The sequence below is a fragment of the Oncorhynchus keta genome, chromosome 30 (genome assembly GCF_023373465.1).
Source record: "Oncorhynchus keta strain PuntledgeMale-10-30-2019 chromosome 30, Oket_V2, whole genome shotgun sequence".
NCBI lineage: Eukaryota > Metazoa > Chordata > Actinopteri > Salmoniformes > Salmonidae > Oncorhynchus > Oncorhynchus keta.
Window position 1 is genome coordinate 58,535,962 of NC_068450.1, and position 13,734 is coordinate 58,549,695.

Consider the following 13,734-nt stretch of genomic DNA (forward strand, 5'->3'; position numbering starts at 1 on the left):
AATTCATTAGGCCCTAATCTATAGATTTCACATGACTGGGCAGGGGCGCAGCCATGGGTCAAGGCACTTGGGAGCCAGGCCCAGCCAATCAGAATTAGTTTTTCCCCACAAAAGGGCTTTATTATAGACAGAAATATACCGCAGGTGAAGAAGCCAGATGTGGAGGTCCTGGGCTGGCGTGGTTAAACATGTTCTGCGGTTGTGAGGCTGGTTGGACGTACTGGCAAATTCTCTAAGATGACGTTGGAGGCAGCTTATGGTAGAGAAATTAACATTTAATTATCTGGCAACAACTCTGGTGGACATTCCTGCCGTCAGCATGCCATTTGCACGCTCCCTTAAAACTTGTGTTGTGTGACAAAACTGCACATTTTAGAGTGGCCTATTATTGTCCCCAGCACAAGGTGTAATCCACCCACCTGTGTAATGATCATGCTGTTTAATCAGTTTCTTGACATGCCACACCTGTCAGTTGGGTGGATTATCTTGGCAAAGGAGAAATGCTCACTAACAGGGATTAAAACAAATGTGTGCACAAAATTTGAGATAAATAAGCTTTTTGTAAATATGGAACATTTCTGTTATCTTTTATTTCAACTCAGGAAACATGGGACGAACACTTTACATGTTTCGTTCATATTTTTGTTCAGTATATTTGAAATGATAATCCATGACAACCATATTTTAAAATGTAAAACACATTTTCTGTAAAAATCATATTTGTATTAATTATATCGGGATTTAATATGCAATGTAATAGGTAGGCCTATTTTTTTTAAAGTCATCTATTAGACATGATGAAATATGGATAAAGGAATAATTTCATATTCCTTCCATATTGAAGTCAAGAGAATGTTAAATGGTTTTAAGTTCCTGTCAAAGGAGGTGGAATCAAATCATTTTTGACCAAATTAATTCTAATGACATAACTTGGCTCCGATTGGTCAGAACTAGACATGTGACGTCCTTGTGCAGAGTCCTTGTGCAGATTTTGGTCTTGCGTAGTTTATGAAAACTGTTACTTTTGTTGCGCTGGCGTGGAACATTTTCGACTGGTAAGACTTCAATATTCCACCAGACTGTAGTCTTCTTGAACATGCAGAAGTTGAGGATAGGCAATCTATTACAATTGATCGAACAAATATTTATTATTATGTGATGGGCAGTGCGCATTCATGTTATTGAAATTGAGAGTTTGACAGCTCTCAGCTCTCTTTTCAATGAAAAGGCATTAATGACAATAGTTGGACATTCTTTAGGCCAACTCGTCACTATATAATCCTACTTGCAGTGTTTTTTTCGTCAATAGTTAAAAAGTAATTTGATATGGTTTCATTGGATATTCACTTCTGTCAACGCCCTGACTGCACATATTGTGTTAGTTGAAACACCGAGAACTTGCATATAACATGAGATTACACTCAAATAGAAATGCAGGAGTGTTGCACAGATTCCTTCCAGTTTATTTGAACCACATTTTCAATAGTATTTGTTAGTTGTGGTTTTAAGGACATTTTGGCAAGAGATTGGCTCATTTTGTAGTGGATAATTTACAAAGAGCAACTGCACAAGAGTACACGTTGAAACAGGCGCATAATAACTGTTGATCCTTGTTCTGTTCCAGCTACGGACTGTATAGCTACAATAACGTTATTACTATAAACTACTGTTACAAGACGCATATTACTGATGAACTGTAAAAGGCAGATCCTATTATTCCACTTGATGTATGTCTAACCGCATATTGTGTAATGTGCATATTTCTGTAACTTGCTGTGATGGCCCAAGCACTTTGTTTGGTACACTGAGGAATGGTGGGTGGGGCTTAATAGAAAATGACTCAAGAAAAAGTGAGTCACCCAGTACAATCCTACTTGAGTAAAGTAAAATAGTATTTGTGTTTTAAATATACTTAAGTATCAAAAGTAAAAGTATAAATAATTTAAAATTCCTTATATAGCACGGTTATCTTGTTTTTTACATTTACGGATAGCCAGGGGCACACTCCAACACTCGGAAATAATATAGAAACAAAGCATTTGTGTTTAGTGAGTCTGTCAGATCAGAAGCTGTAGGGATGGATGACCAGGTATTTTCTCTTAAGTGCGTGAATTATACAATTGTCCTGTCCTGCTAAGCATTCAAAATGTAACGAGTACTTTTGGGTGTCAGGGAAAATGTATGGAGTAAAAAGTACATGATTTTATTCAGGAATGTAGTAAAGTAAAAGTCATCAAAAATAGGAAAGTATAGATACCCCCCCCCCAAAAAAAATTAAAGTACTTTTACTTAAGTACTTTACACCACTGAATGTAGCCTAGACTTTCACAATAAATCCATTATTTACTTTAAACAGGTCTAAAAAAGCATGACATGAAGAAAATTATAGTATATTTCAGAAGAAAAGAATAGCTGACTCTGAGTTGTCTTGATCTGGCTATGCCAAATGGCTGTGAGCTACACTAGTTAATTTAGCAGATAAGATTAGCCTATAATTCCATGGCATTATTTTATATTATGAAGAATAAAATTGAACATAGCTGAATAAAATATGAATATTTTTTCCAAACGATTTGAGGGAGTGCGCACATGCGGCGGCTATTCTGTGTTGAGCGGTTAACAAAGAGATAGGTACTCCTATATGCTTAATTTAAAGTTATTAATGTAACTTTAGTAGTTCTATAAATGTTGGGGTATTTGTTTTGATTTTTAATTTATTGAAAGGCTGCATGACGAGACTCTTATGATGATTTGAAAAAAGTCGCTTGAAAGGCATGGGCTCTGCATTGTTTTTTTTGCACCTGTACACACTTCATCAGTCTCTCATTCACAATTTCACAAGCACTTGATAATGCCTCGATTTTAACGGCAGCGTCCCCTTTGTGGCCGTAATGCACCCTAAAAAATCCATGCATTTTGCAGCCCAGAGTGCTGTGTTGTGCTCTTCTCCCTGAGTGCTGCGCAATCCACAAGGCTCTCATCACGTGATCGGGTCTTTCTCACAGGCTATAAGTTAAGACAGACCCATTGGGGATGCAACTGTGTGCATCCTTATCCATCTTCCGTGTTGCATATTAAAGATATTGGAAGAACTGTTCACATTTATTTTTCATCAGCCAACAAGATGAGTAGGCCTAACAAACAGCAAAATCACTAGCCTATGTCAGTCTACTATCCCCCATAGAACAAAAGTTGACTATTCAATTCTGTGTGAGAAATAAATATTCCAAACATAGTCTGGGACAGTTGTGGGATGCGATAGATTCCAAATGAATACAACCAGTAGCATCTAAAAAAACTGTTTTATACAATGTGGCTGACACAACAGATCAGAACCTTTAGCTTAAAATGTTGATAAACTAGAGACGACTTATTAAAAGGCTGTCTTGTCTCATCCTGGCCCCAGACATGTTTCTGTACCTGCTTGGACTGGTGGTGTTTTACTACCTGTACCGCTGGTTCCGGGAGATCCCCAGAGTCCCAGACAAAGGAGACAAATATGTCTACATCACGGGGTGTGACTCTGGTTTCGGCAACCTGCTGGCCAGACATCTGGACGAGCTGGGTTTCTGTGTGATCGCATCCTGCTTCACAGAGAAGGGAGAGGAAGATCTGAGGAAGGCCTGTTCAGGCAGATTCACCACCCTCCACCTGGATGTCAAAAAGAACGAGAGCGTCGACAAAGCAGCTGCTTTGATTAAAGACAAAGTTGGGGCTAGGGGTGAGTGTCAGTGTTTATATTGAAAAGCAAACAGTCCTATCATCATCATTTGTTTCCAGTCAAATGATGCAATATTACCAGTTCAGTTACATGTGTTGACATTCATGTTGAGTGCTGGTATCTTTAAAAATATATATATTTTTTACCCCTTTTCTCCCCAATTTTCGTGGTATCCAATTGTTAGGAGTTACTATCTTGTCTCATCGCTATAACTCCCGTACGGGCTCAGGAGAGACGACGGTCGAAGGCCATGCGTCCTCCGAAACACAATCCAACCAAGCCGCACTGCTTCTTAACACAGCGCGCATCCAACCCGGAAGCCAGCCGCACCAATATGTCAGAGGAAACACCGTGCATCTCGCGACCTGGTTAGCGTGCACTGCGCCCGGCCCGCCACAGAAGTTGCTAGTGCGCGATGAGACAAGGATATCCCTACCGGCCTAACCCGGACGACGCTAGGCCAATTGTGCGACGCCCCATGGACCTCCCGGTCGCGGCTGGCTGCGACAGAGCCTGGGCTCGAACCCAGAGTCTCTGGTGGCTACTCGGGAGGCCCGAGTGCCGGTATCTTTGTCCTTATGTGAAATAATGCATGTTCATAGAGCTACTTAATGACCTGTCACCTTCTAGGCCTGTGGGCTGTGGTGAACAACGCGGGCGTGGCCATGCCCTCGGCCCCATGTGATTGGCTGACCATTGATGACTACAAGTCCATGCTGGACGTGAACCTGAACGGGGTCATCGCAGTCACCCTGAGTGTGCTGCCCCTCATCAAGAAGGCCAGGGGTCGCGTGGTCAACGTAGCCAGTGTGTTCGGCAGGATCAGTCCAGGTGGAGGACCTTACACTGTGTCTAAGTTTGGAGTCGAGGCCTTCAATGACAGTCTCAGGTGAAACAAGAACATTATCCTATCCATGCCATATTTTTCATCTGTGTTTAAAACAATTTTTTTTACATACATACATTCAGTAATCTAGCAATGGTGAACCATAAGCAATACAACTTTGACTGTTTGACTTCAGCAAATGAAACTATACAAATCTGTAACATATCAGAGGATATTTTGTAAACAGAAGTTTTGTTACCTTGTTTTTCAGGAGAAACATGGTACCTTTCGGAGTCAAAGTCCTCTGCATTGAGCCAGGCTTTTTCAAGACCACCATGACCGACTGGATAGTCCTGGGGAAAAGCTTCAAGCAGCTGTGGGAGAAGATGCCACAAGAAGTCAGAGATGATTATGGACATGATTATTTGGACAAGGGTAAATATAAACATTTTATTTCCCTACATTCTGGAATGTATTAATTTGCACAAATGTTTTCTATAGCCTATGCAAAATTTGGCTGTTTTTTTTATTCTGTCAGCCCTCTGTGACATCAGTCTTGCAAAGGATTTGATCTATTCAGAAAGCATTATTCACCTCGATGTTCTAGTGTAAGTGGCCATCTTGAATAGCTAAAGACAAACCTTCCCTGTCCCTTCTAGTGGAGGTGAGGATGAGGGAGAAGCTTGACAAGATGTCCGACGCCGACCTGATGAAGGTGGTGAGCTGTATGGAGCACGCTGTCGCTGCAGTCCGTCCTCGCACCCGTTACTCGCCAGGGTGGGACGCCAAGTTCTTCTGGATCCCTATGTCCTACATGCCAACCAGGTTCGTTGACTGGCTACTGCTCAAGAAAGCCATCATTCCAGCCAAGGCTGTCTACTAAGGCTGACGTAAGATTGCCAGTGTTTATATACTGTCAGAACAAATAATTTATTGTGCTGTGCTACTGCTTGTCTTCAATGTATAAAACACTTTTTGTATCCTACGGTGTGCAGGCCGAAATACAGTATGATGTAAGCTTTGCTACAGACATGGTTTAATCTCTGACAAAAATAAATATTCCATAATTGCTATTTGGTACCACTTGTTTGCCCTCTTTTATTCAGTGCATTCTCTATGCCAATATCAAAGATAATGGTGAAACTGAAGACAGTTCACTCAGGCCGTTCATCATTGGAGAAAAAAAATCTTAAGCGAGTGGCTCTACCATGGACACCAATTCAATCGCAGCTGGGTCTGGTCTACTTAATTCATTGACTTCCATTGAAACAGAACATTTGTGGGATTTCTCACTTCCTCTTCCATCTCTGGCCAGTATGACATGGGCAGTGTTGGGTTGGTCTTTGAGAACTTTACAAGATAAATGGGGATTAAGGTCAAGGTTTGACAGTCTTTGTCCTTGGTGTGCTGATATTGGTATGTTGAAGGTTAACCTGCAATAATTGACCAAAAAGGAAGTTTACAAGCTTTGAATCATTCAGAATCTTTCAACTTCACTGATATTAGCCGCTATGATTCAAATAACTCTACGTTCAGGAATGAAATATTAAATTCTACAAAAAATGTAAATATTGGTAGAAGATAAGTACGTCTATGAAAGTTCTACTTCGATCTTGCAGCCCATGTCAGATTTCTACCTTAAATACAGTACCAGTCAAAAGTTTGGACACACCTACTCATTCAAGGTTTTTTCTTTATTTTGATTTTCTACATTCTAGAATAGAGAATACATCAAAACTATGAAATGGAATAATGTAGTAAGCAAAAGTGTTAAAATCAAAATATATTTTAGAATCTTCAAAGTAGCCACCCCTTGACTCAATGACAGCTTTGCATACTCTTGACATTCTCTCAACCAGAATCACCTGGAATGCTTTTCCAACAGTCGTTATAGAGTTCCCACACGCTGAGCACTGGTCTGCTTTTCCTTCACTTTCAACCCATCCCAAACTATCTCAATTGGGTTGAGGTTGGGTTATTGTGAAGGCCAGGTCATCTGATCATCAGGTCATCTGCCCTCCAACACTCTCTTTGGTCAAATAGCACTTACACAGCCTGGAAGTATGTTTTGGGTCATTGTCCTATTGAAAAACAAATGATAGTCCCACTAAGCGCAAACCAGATGCTGTGGTAGCCATGCTGGTTAAGTGTGCCTTGAATTTTAAATAAATCACCGACTCACATGCAAAGCAGCCTCACACCACCTCCGTGCTTCAGTGGAACCACACATGCAGAGATCATCCGTTCACATACTTTGCGTCACAAAGGAAATACAGTTGGAACCAACAATCTCAAATGTGGACTCATCAGCCCAAGGACAGATTTCAATTTCAAATTTCCCTTGCTTGTGTTTGTTGGTCCAAACAAGTAATCTTATTGGTGTCCTTTTGCAGTGGTTTCTTTGCAGCAATTCAACCATGAAAGCCTGATTCACGCAGTCACCTTTGAACAGTTGATGTTGAGATGTCTGTTAATGTGTGAAGCATTTACTTGGGCTGCAATTTCTGAGTCTGATAACTAATGAAATTATATTCTGTAGCAAAGGTAACTCTGGGTCTTTCATGTGGCAGTCTTCACAAGAGCCAGTTTCCTAGTGCTTGGTTTTTGCTACTGCACTTGAACAATGTACAAAATAGTAAAATAACCATTCAGTAGGGGTGCAAACTTTTAACCGGTACTGTACATTAAACATGTCCACGACCATTTCTGCTCAGCAGGGCTAGCGAGTTCAAACTTGGTCCTCCACTCACTTGTCAAAAAATGTAGCTGCAAAGAAAAGTTGCCTAGTATAAGAACTAATGCCAGATGGCGTTTACAATTGCAGGTGTGGTAGGAATCTGGATTGCATGTTAGTGCGGTCTAGTTTGTTTTTGAAAACATCTTCATAGCTGTATTTAACTTGGGCAACTCAATCAATTTAGTTGTATGGATCCATTACTCATTGAAAGCCTGTCTAAAAAGTAGTACATCTTTCCCATTTGAGTCTTTGTACACAAGCAGCAAACAATACTTGGTTGAACAAGACTTCACACCGGTTTGAGGGTACAATGATTCTCTACATGGCTGGTCACAAATTAAAATTAGGCAAACTATTAGCAATCAGCTAATGGCAATGATTTCTGCATATTGCACCTTTATAATGTCAACATGGCTTGTCTCAGCAGTAAGCCAACAGACAGCCAGCATTTTATAGTTACTGTAGGTCTTAAAATGCATCACATGCTGGTCTAAAAAAAAGCATCTTACAAATAGATCACTGCACTATGTGCAAGGAATGACAAACTCCTCAACTTTAACAGCCATTTTATTTATTCACTCAAGCATTGTACAAAGCCTTTGAACGCCATCTAGTGGATCAGTGCTGTAGGATGACATTTTACAACCAGTCTGACAGCACCCAGACCAGAATAACATTGCAACATTTAAAAAATGCTACAAAATATACAGTCGAGACCAAACCAAATTGTCAAGACAGATCTTTATTCCATCTTTCATTGGAAACATTAAATATAACTTTTTGGATGACAATACAGATATTTGTTGCATATGACATTCTTACAAATCAAGTGCACCTACTACACAACCCTGTGTTGTTTTTCTCCCTCCTCCCCTCAGTTAGATGAACTTATGCGAGATCCTTAGCCATCTGTGCAGCCTTCTCAACCACCTCCTCAATGGGTCCGACCATGTAGAAAGCCTGCTCGGGCAGGGCATCATACTCACCTGGAGGGAAAGAATGACCACACTTAGCTCAAGACAAACAGAATTTCAGACAACATCAAGGAAATTCATAAGTTTAAAGGTAGACTGACTGAAATGTTGCCACTAGCAGCACTGCAGATATTGTGATAAGCGAGTTGCAAGACTATATGCATGATTTGACTCGGTTACATGGGAGCCACAGCACCAAAACAGCAAAGTTGAACCTCATGCCACACTCTTAGTAGTTGCAGAAATTGACCTACTAAGCTTTTAACTTCGCGTATCTACGTCATATCGCAGAGTATCTTTAAACCTAATCACAAGTACTACATACCATTTAGAATGCTCTGGAAGCCACTGATGGTCTCTTTGAGTGGCACCAGCTTGCCAGCATGACCAGTGAAGACCTCCGCCACCTGGAAAGGCTGGGACAGGAAACGCTGGATCTTGCGAGCGCGAGACACAATCAGCTTGTCCTCTTCAGACAACTCATCCATACCCAGGATGGCAATGATATCCTGCAGGGACTTGTAGTCCTGAGAGGCGAGAGTTGTAGGCATAATGTCATTCATTATTAGAAGCTGTATACTGCCGCTTTCCATGTCTGTAGCTTGTGAGGTGTGTAACGCTGTTGCTTTTAAGCATTTTACGCCATTGTTATTGCTCTGTCTGCATGCTACGTGTTGCTTGTCCTACATTGCTCTGCATGTGCTCATTGTCTTGGGAATGGTTTAATAACCTGCCAGTGTGTGCAGTTAATTTGCCAGGTGGCTAAATCCAGCACTTCTACTGAAACAAATGAATGTGCACTGTCCTTGTTTAAAAAATAACCTCAATGGTTGGAGTGACCGATACACTGGGGGGCTATAAGACACTAACCTGGAGGATCTTCTGCACGCCACGAGCAACGTCATAGTGCTCAGCGCCGACAATGTTGGGGTCCATGATACGGGAGGTGGAATCCAGAGGATCCACAGCGGGATAGATACCCAGCTCAGCGATGGCACGGGACAACACCGTGGTGGCATCCAAGTGAGCGAAGGTGGTGGCAGGGGCAGGATCAGTCAAATCATCAGCTGGCACATAGATGGCCTTAGAGAAGACAGGTTGTTACAGTGACAAGTAGCGTTTCAGTCTTGATGCAATGTCAGACTATTGGGTACTGCCATGTTAGCTAACTGCTAACTGCCATGTTAGCATGGCCCTCCAACAGGCCTATGCTGCTTGAACTCCAGCTTACCTGCACAGAGGTGATGGAACCCTTCTTGGTGGTGGTGATTCTCTCCTGCATGGTACCCATGTCAGTGGCAAGGGTGGGCTGGTAACCCACAGCGGAGGGGATTCGACCCAGCAGAGCAGACACCTCTGAGCCAGCCTGGGTGAAGCGGAAGATGTTGTCGATGAAGAGCAGCACATCCTGACCTTCCTGGTCACGGAAATACTCAGCCACGGTCAGACCAGTCAGAGCCACACGGGCACGGGCGCCTGGGGGCTCGTTCATTTGTCCATACACCAGTGCTACCTAGGGGTTTGGAGGAGAGGGCAGTTAGAGAATACATCTAGGTCAACCCATAATAGAAACTGACGTATAGCACACTGACAGTTATTGCGCAAAATAGTACACAGCATCATCTGGATATGTATACAAAATTCACCTTTGCGCCCCTTTCTGTCAAGCAGTCTACGCACACATTCTATAAATCCAGCGTATGTACCACACCGAACACAAATACCTCTGCAAGGAAACATAGCATTTCAATGGAAATGAATGCAATTCTGGTGTACTAAAATGCAATGACGCTGTCGGTGAGTTCGAAGGGTAAAGCTGATGTGAACATCAAGTCAAGTGGGTAATGAGGTCAACTTTCCAGACTGGTGATATGCTACTTAAAGCCAGAATGTAACTTTTTGGGAAACCCGACTTTGGATTTATGCAACCAGGAAATGTCAAGAGCAATTCCTGTATATTGCACCTTATATTTTGACATTCAACTGGGGGATATTTTTCCCCTGTGACAGCTTTAAATACCATCAATCTGTATAAGATTCCTTAGAGGCACCTGCTTATGACTGTCAAATGTAACCAGTTGGTCACCTTGGAGGTGTCGTCCTTCAGGTTGATGACACCCGACTCAATCATCTCATGGTACAAGTCATTTCCCTCGCGGGTACGCTCTCCCACGCCGGCAAACACAGAGTAACCACCATGGGCCTTGGCCACGTTGTTAATCAGCTCCATGATCAACACAGTCTTGCCCACACCAGCACCACCAAACAGACCTATAGAAAGGTAAGCAACTTACTGTCATTAAACTTTAATTAGCTAATTGCAAAAAAATTAATGAGGATGTTTGTTGTCCCACATACCGATTTTGCCTCCCTTGGCATAGGGAGCCAGCAAATCTACCACCTTGATGCCAGTTACCAGGATCTCCTGCTCCACACTCATGTCAGTGAACTCCGGGGCCTCAGCATGGATGGCTGCTGTCCTAATAAAAAAAAAAAAAAAAGTATAATCAGAGCCAACACTTAACTTTGAACAAGCAATTTCCAATTGTGTATCATTCAGAGTCTCAAGACAATTCTAGTAGTCATTAAAATAATTGAATATGGATGTAAATATTGTGATTGACATATCTAAAACTATAAATTGGCTGATAGACAAAGTGCTTACTGCTTAGTGGAGATGGGTCCCCTCTCGTCAATGGGCTCCCCAATGACATTCATGATTCTGCCCAGGGTCTCAGGACCAACTGGGATTCTGATGGGATCGCCAGTGTCCACAACCTTCTGTCCACGGACAAGACCTTCTGTACCATCCATGGCAATGGTACGCACAGTGTTCTCACCTGAAAGTCAACATAACAAAATTCATCCCAATAAGCCGTTATTGATTATGCAATGTTGGTACAATGCCTTTGCAAACAATGGCTGTGTTTACACAAGTAGACAAATCCTGATCTCTGCCCAATTATTGCCTTAAAAATAAAAAGACTGTTCTACACAAATTAGGCTGCCTCTAAATGCAGGTCAAATGATTTACCAAGATGTTGTGCCACCTCCAGCACTAGCCTGGACTCACGACCAGCAACTTCCAGTGCATTGAGGATGGGTGGGAGGCCCTCATCAAACTGGACGTCGACAACGGCACCGATGACCGCTACGATCCTTCCATGGGCGAAGGCGGCAGCAGCAGCAGGTGCAACGTAGTCTCTACCTGTAAAAGTGCATTGACCAAAAACCGTATGACCTTGTTGTGAGTGAAATATCAATAATACGCCATGTCTGCTGACCCTTGCCAACCTAGCCTACAAAATGCAAGGAGTTGGAAATGTAACATCACCTGTGTAGTTAGCCATGTGCACAAGAGAAAACACCAGACCTGCCAACCCTGTCCAACTTTTTAGAGTACCAGACACAGGCAGCAAATTGGAGATTCAACTAACATACCACAACCCGAATTGGGGTTCTTTCCTTTCCTGAGTAATACAATTATAGAATTGTACCAAATGATGCCTAAAAATGTTGGAATATTTTTGACAGCATTCCATTTACACATGGTAAAAGTCACTAACAAGATCTTACTAGAAACACAAGGCCTTCATTCTCAGAGTTTGTTAAAATAAACAAATTAGGTACAAAAGACTTATCCAGGATAAAAACCCATTAACTGATATGATAGGAACACATTTCTGAAGCTGAGCATCAGTATCAAATATACATATTATCCATAAAAATACAGACCGCAAACTGGCTACACAAACTGGCTACACAAAGCTTAAGTAGGCTAGCACAAAGGGAATCTGAACGCTGTTCGCTAGAAGCCAAGTGTTTCAGCCTATTTCTTTGCAGCACATCCATCATTTCAGATTTTCGAAATTGAGAAAACCTCAAATCTAGTGCAAAGGCATTTTAGAAGCATTGCCTCTATAGCTGATAACGGACACTCATTCTTAATCCCGCAGTTTTCTAAACTCCCGACTCCATTTAATGCTTAGATGCTTATATGTATTTTTGATTATACTTTTTTTAAAATTTATTGTGGAGTGGATCATAATTACAGTTAGTCTATGAGGTTGCATGCGTGGAAATACATTTAATTATGCGTCCAAATAGTTGTATCACTCGCACAAATGAGACCAGTTATTTTTTGTATTTGCGTTTAAATTTCTCACTAACAAATGCGAGTGAACCGCTGGCACTTCAGAGCCCACTGAATGTCCATCTTATGTTCGCTAACGTTAGCTTGAAACAATAATGCGTTTACGTTTCCACAACACAGGGAGTCGAAAAGGGATTTGTCCATGTGTTTACGTACAGCTGACAGTTGGCAAACTCAGCATCACAACAAACAGGAGGGGCTACGTCGAATAATTATGTATTAATCGCCATGTCCGTAGACACAAACTCCGTTAGTTGTCTGTGTTGCAGCTCGAGAATCTGGACGTTAGATTTACTCAGTGGGTTAATTTGATGAAAAATGAAATACAATTAAATTCAGGCCCTATTCATTTCGAGGTACTTTTAACTCGGATGTAGTACCCGACAGAGAATTGCGTAGATGGTACGCAAAATGGGTGCATGTTGGGAGGTCTGAAACACCGAAGCAAACTCAATGTCAAGTATTTTCGGCCATGTTGTGCGGGAGAAATGCTACAGCTCAGCAGTTAAAGTAATCAGCAAGCTAGTTAACAAATGATTAGAAAACGAATATCTTCGAAGACCGACACACATGTCAAGCCAACCGAGTTACTAAAGGTGACATTGGTATTTTTGGAACTTCGCATAAGTTAACCCTAGCTAGTTGTCAGGTGGCTAGCAAACTACTGTAACGGTACATGAACCAGACAACGTGTGAAGAAGTCGAACTGCTAGTTAAAGAAAAATATTTTGATATTCATTTCTACTCGTTATAAACGATTTGACTACGAAATAACACCGACCGTGATTCATTTACTAAGTGAATGACACTTGACGTTGGCTGGCTAACTAGCCACAGTATGGACTCGCAAGCCTCCAAACCTCATGTCATACAAAGGTCATTTCAATTTACACAAAAATCATGTCACTCAGCTATATGTACTTAAGTAACATATTAATATAACTACTAAATCGAATCAATGGCGTAAGTTCCACGTTCAACATTACACTAGTAGACGAAATTAAGCATGGTAAAAAATGTGAGGCCTGCTACACTGAAGAAAGCCAGCGTTTTGCTTTGGGCTAAAGTTGACTAGCAGTTAGCCTAATACCAGTTCTGTTCCAAACGGTTTTTACAATTCATTAGCTACCTCTGTAATATGCTTGCAAAACTTACGTCCAAGGACAGATGGAGAGCCAACGAGGGCCTTCAGGGGCTGGACCCCAGGCTTAAGTGCCTGGAGAGCCCCGGTGCAGCAGCGTCCAACAGCTCCTAACATTGTCAAAATGGCTGAAGGTGGAAAGAGACGAAACGACTTGTGCCTTTATAATGAATGACCGCGGA

General features: G+C 41.8%; 2 protein-coding genes across 2 annotated transcripts; one reads left to right on the plus strand and one right to left on the minus strand.

Annotated features, from left to right (window-relative positions):
• Positions 1-956: 956 nt before the first annotated feature.
• LOC118363820 (retinol dehydrogenase 7-like) lies at positions 957-5,627 on the plus strand. Its single transcript, XM_035745066.1, has 5 exons — positions 957-1,055; positions 3,407-3,721; positions 4,352-4,610; positions 4,819-4,982; positions 5,207-5,627. The coding sequence occupies exons 2-5, from the start codon at positions 3,409-3,411 to the stop codon at positions 5,428-5,430; spliced, it is 960 nt and encodes a 319-aa protein (XP_035600959.1). The 5' UTR covers positions 957-1,055; positions 3,407-3,408; the 3' UTR covers positions 5,431-5,627.
• A 2,379-nt stretch (positions 5,628-8,006) lies between these two features.
• On the minus strand, positions 8,007-13,734 carry LOC118363821 (ATP synthase subunit beta, mitochondrial). Its single transcript, XM_035745067.2, has 9 exons — positions 13,567-13,734; positions 11,293-11,466; positions 10,924-11,098; positions 10,617-10,738; positions 10,345-10,529; positions 9,490-9,771; positions 9,129-9,341; positions 8,584-8,785; positions 8,007-8,270 (listed from the first exon to the last, which is right to left on the minus strand). The coding sequence occupies exons 1-9, from the start codon at positions 13,667-13,669 to the stop codon at positions 8,173-8,175; spliced, it is 1,554 nt and encodes a 517-aa protein (XP_035600960.1). The 5' UTR covers positions 13,670-13,734; the 3' UTR covers positions 8,007-8,172.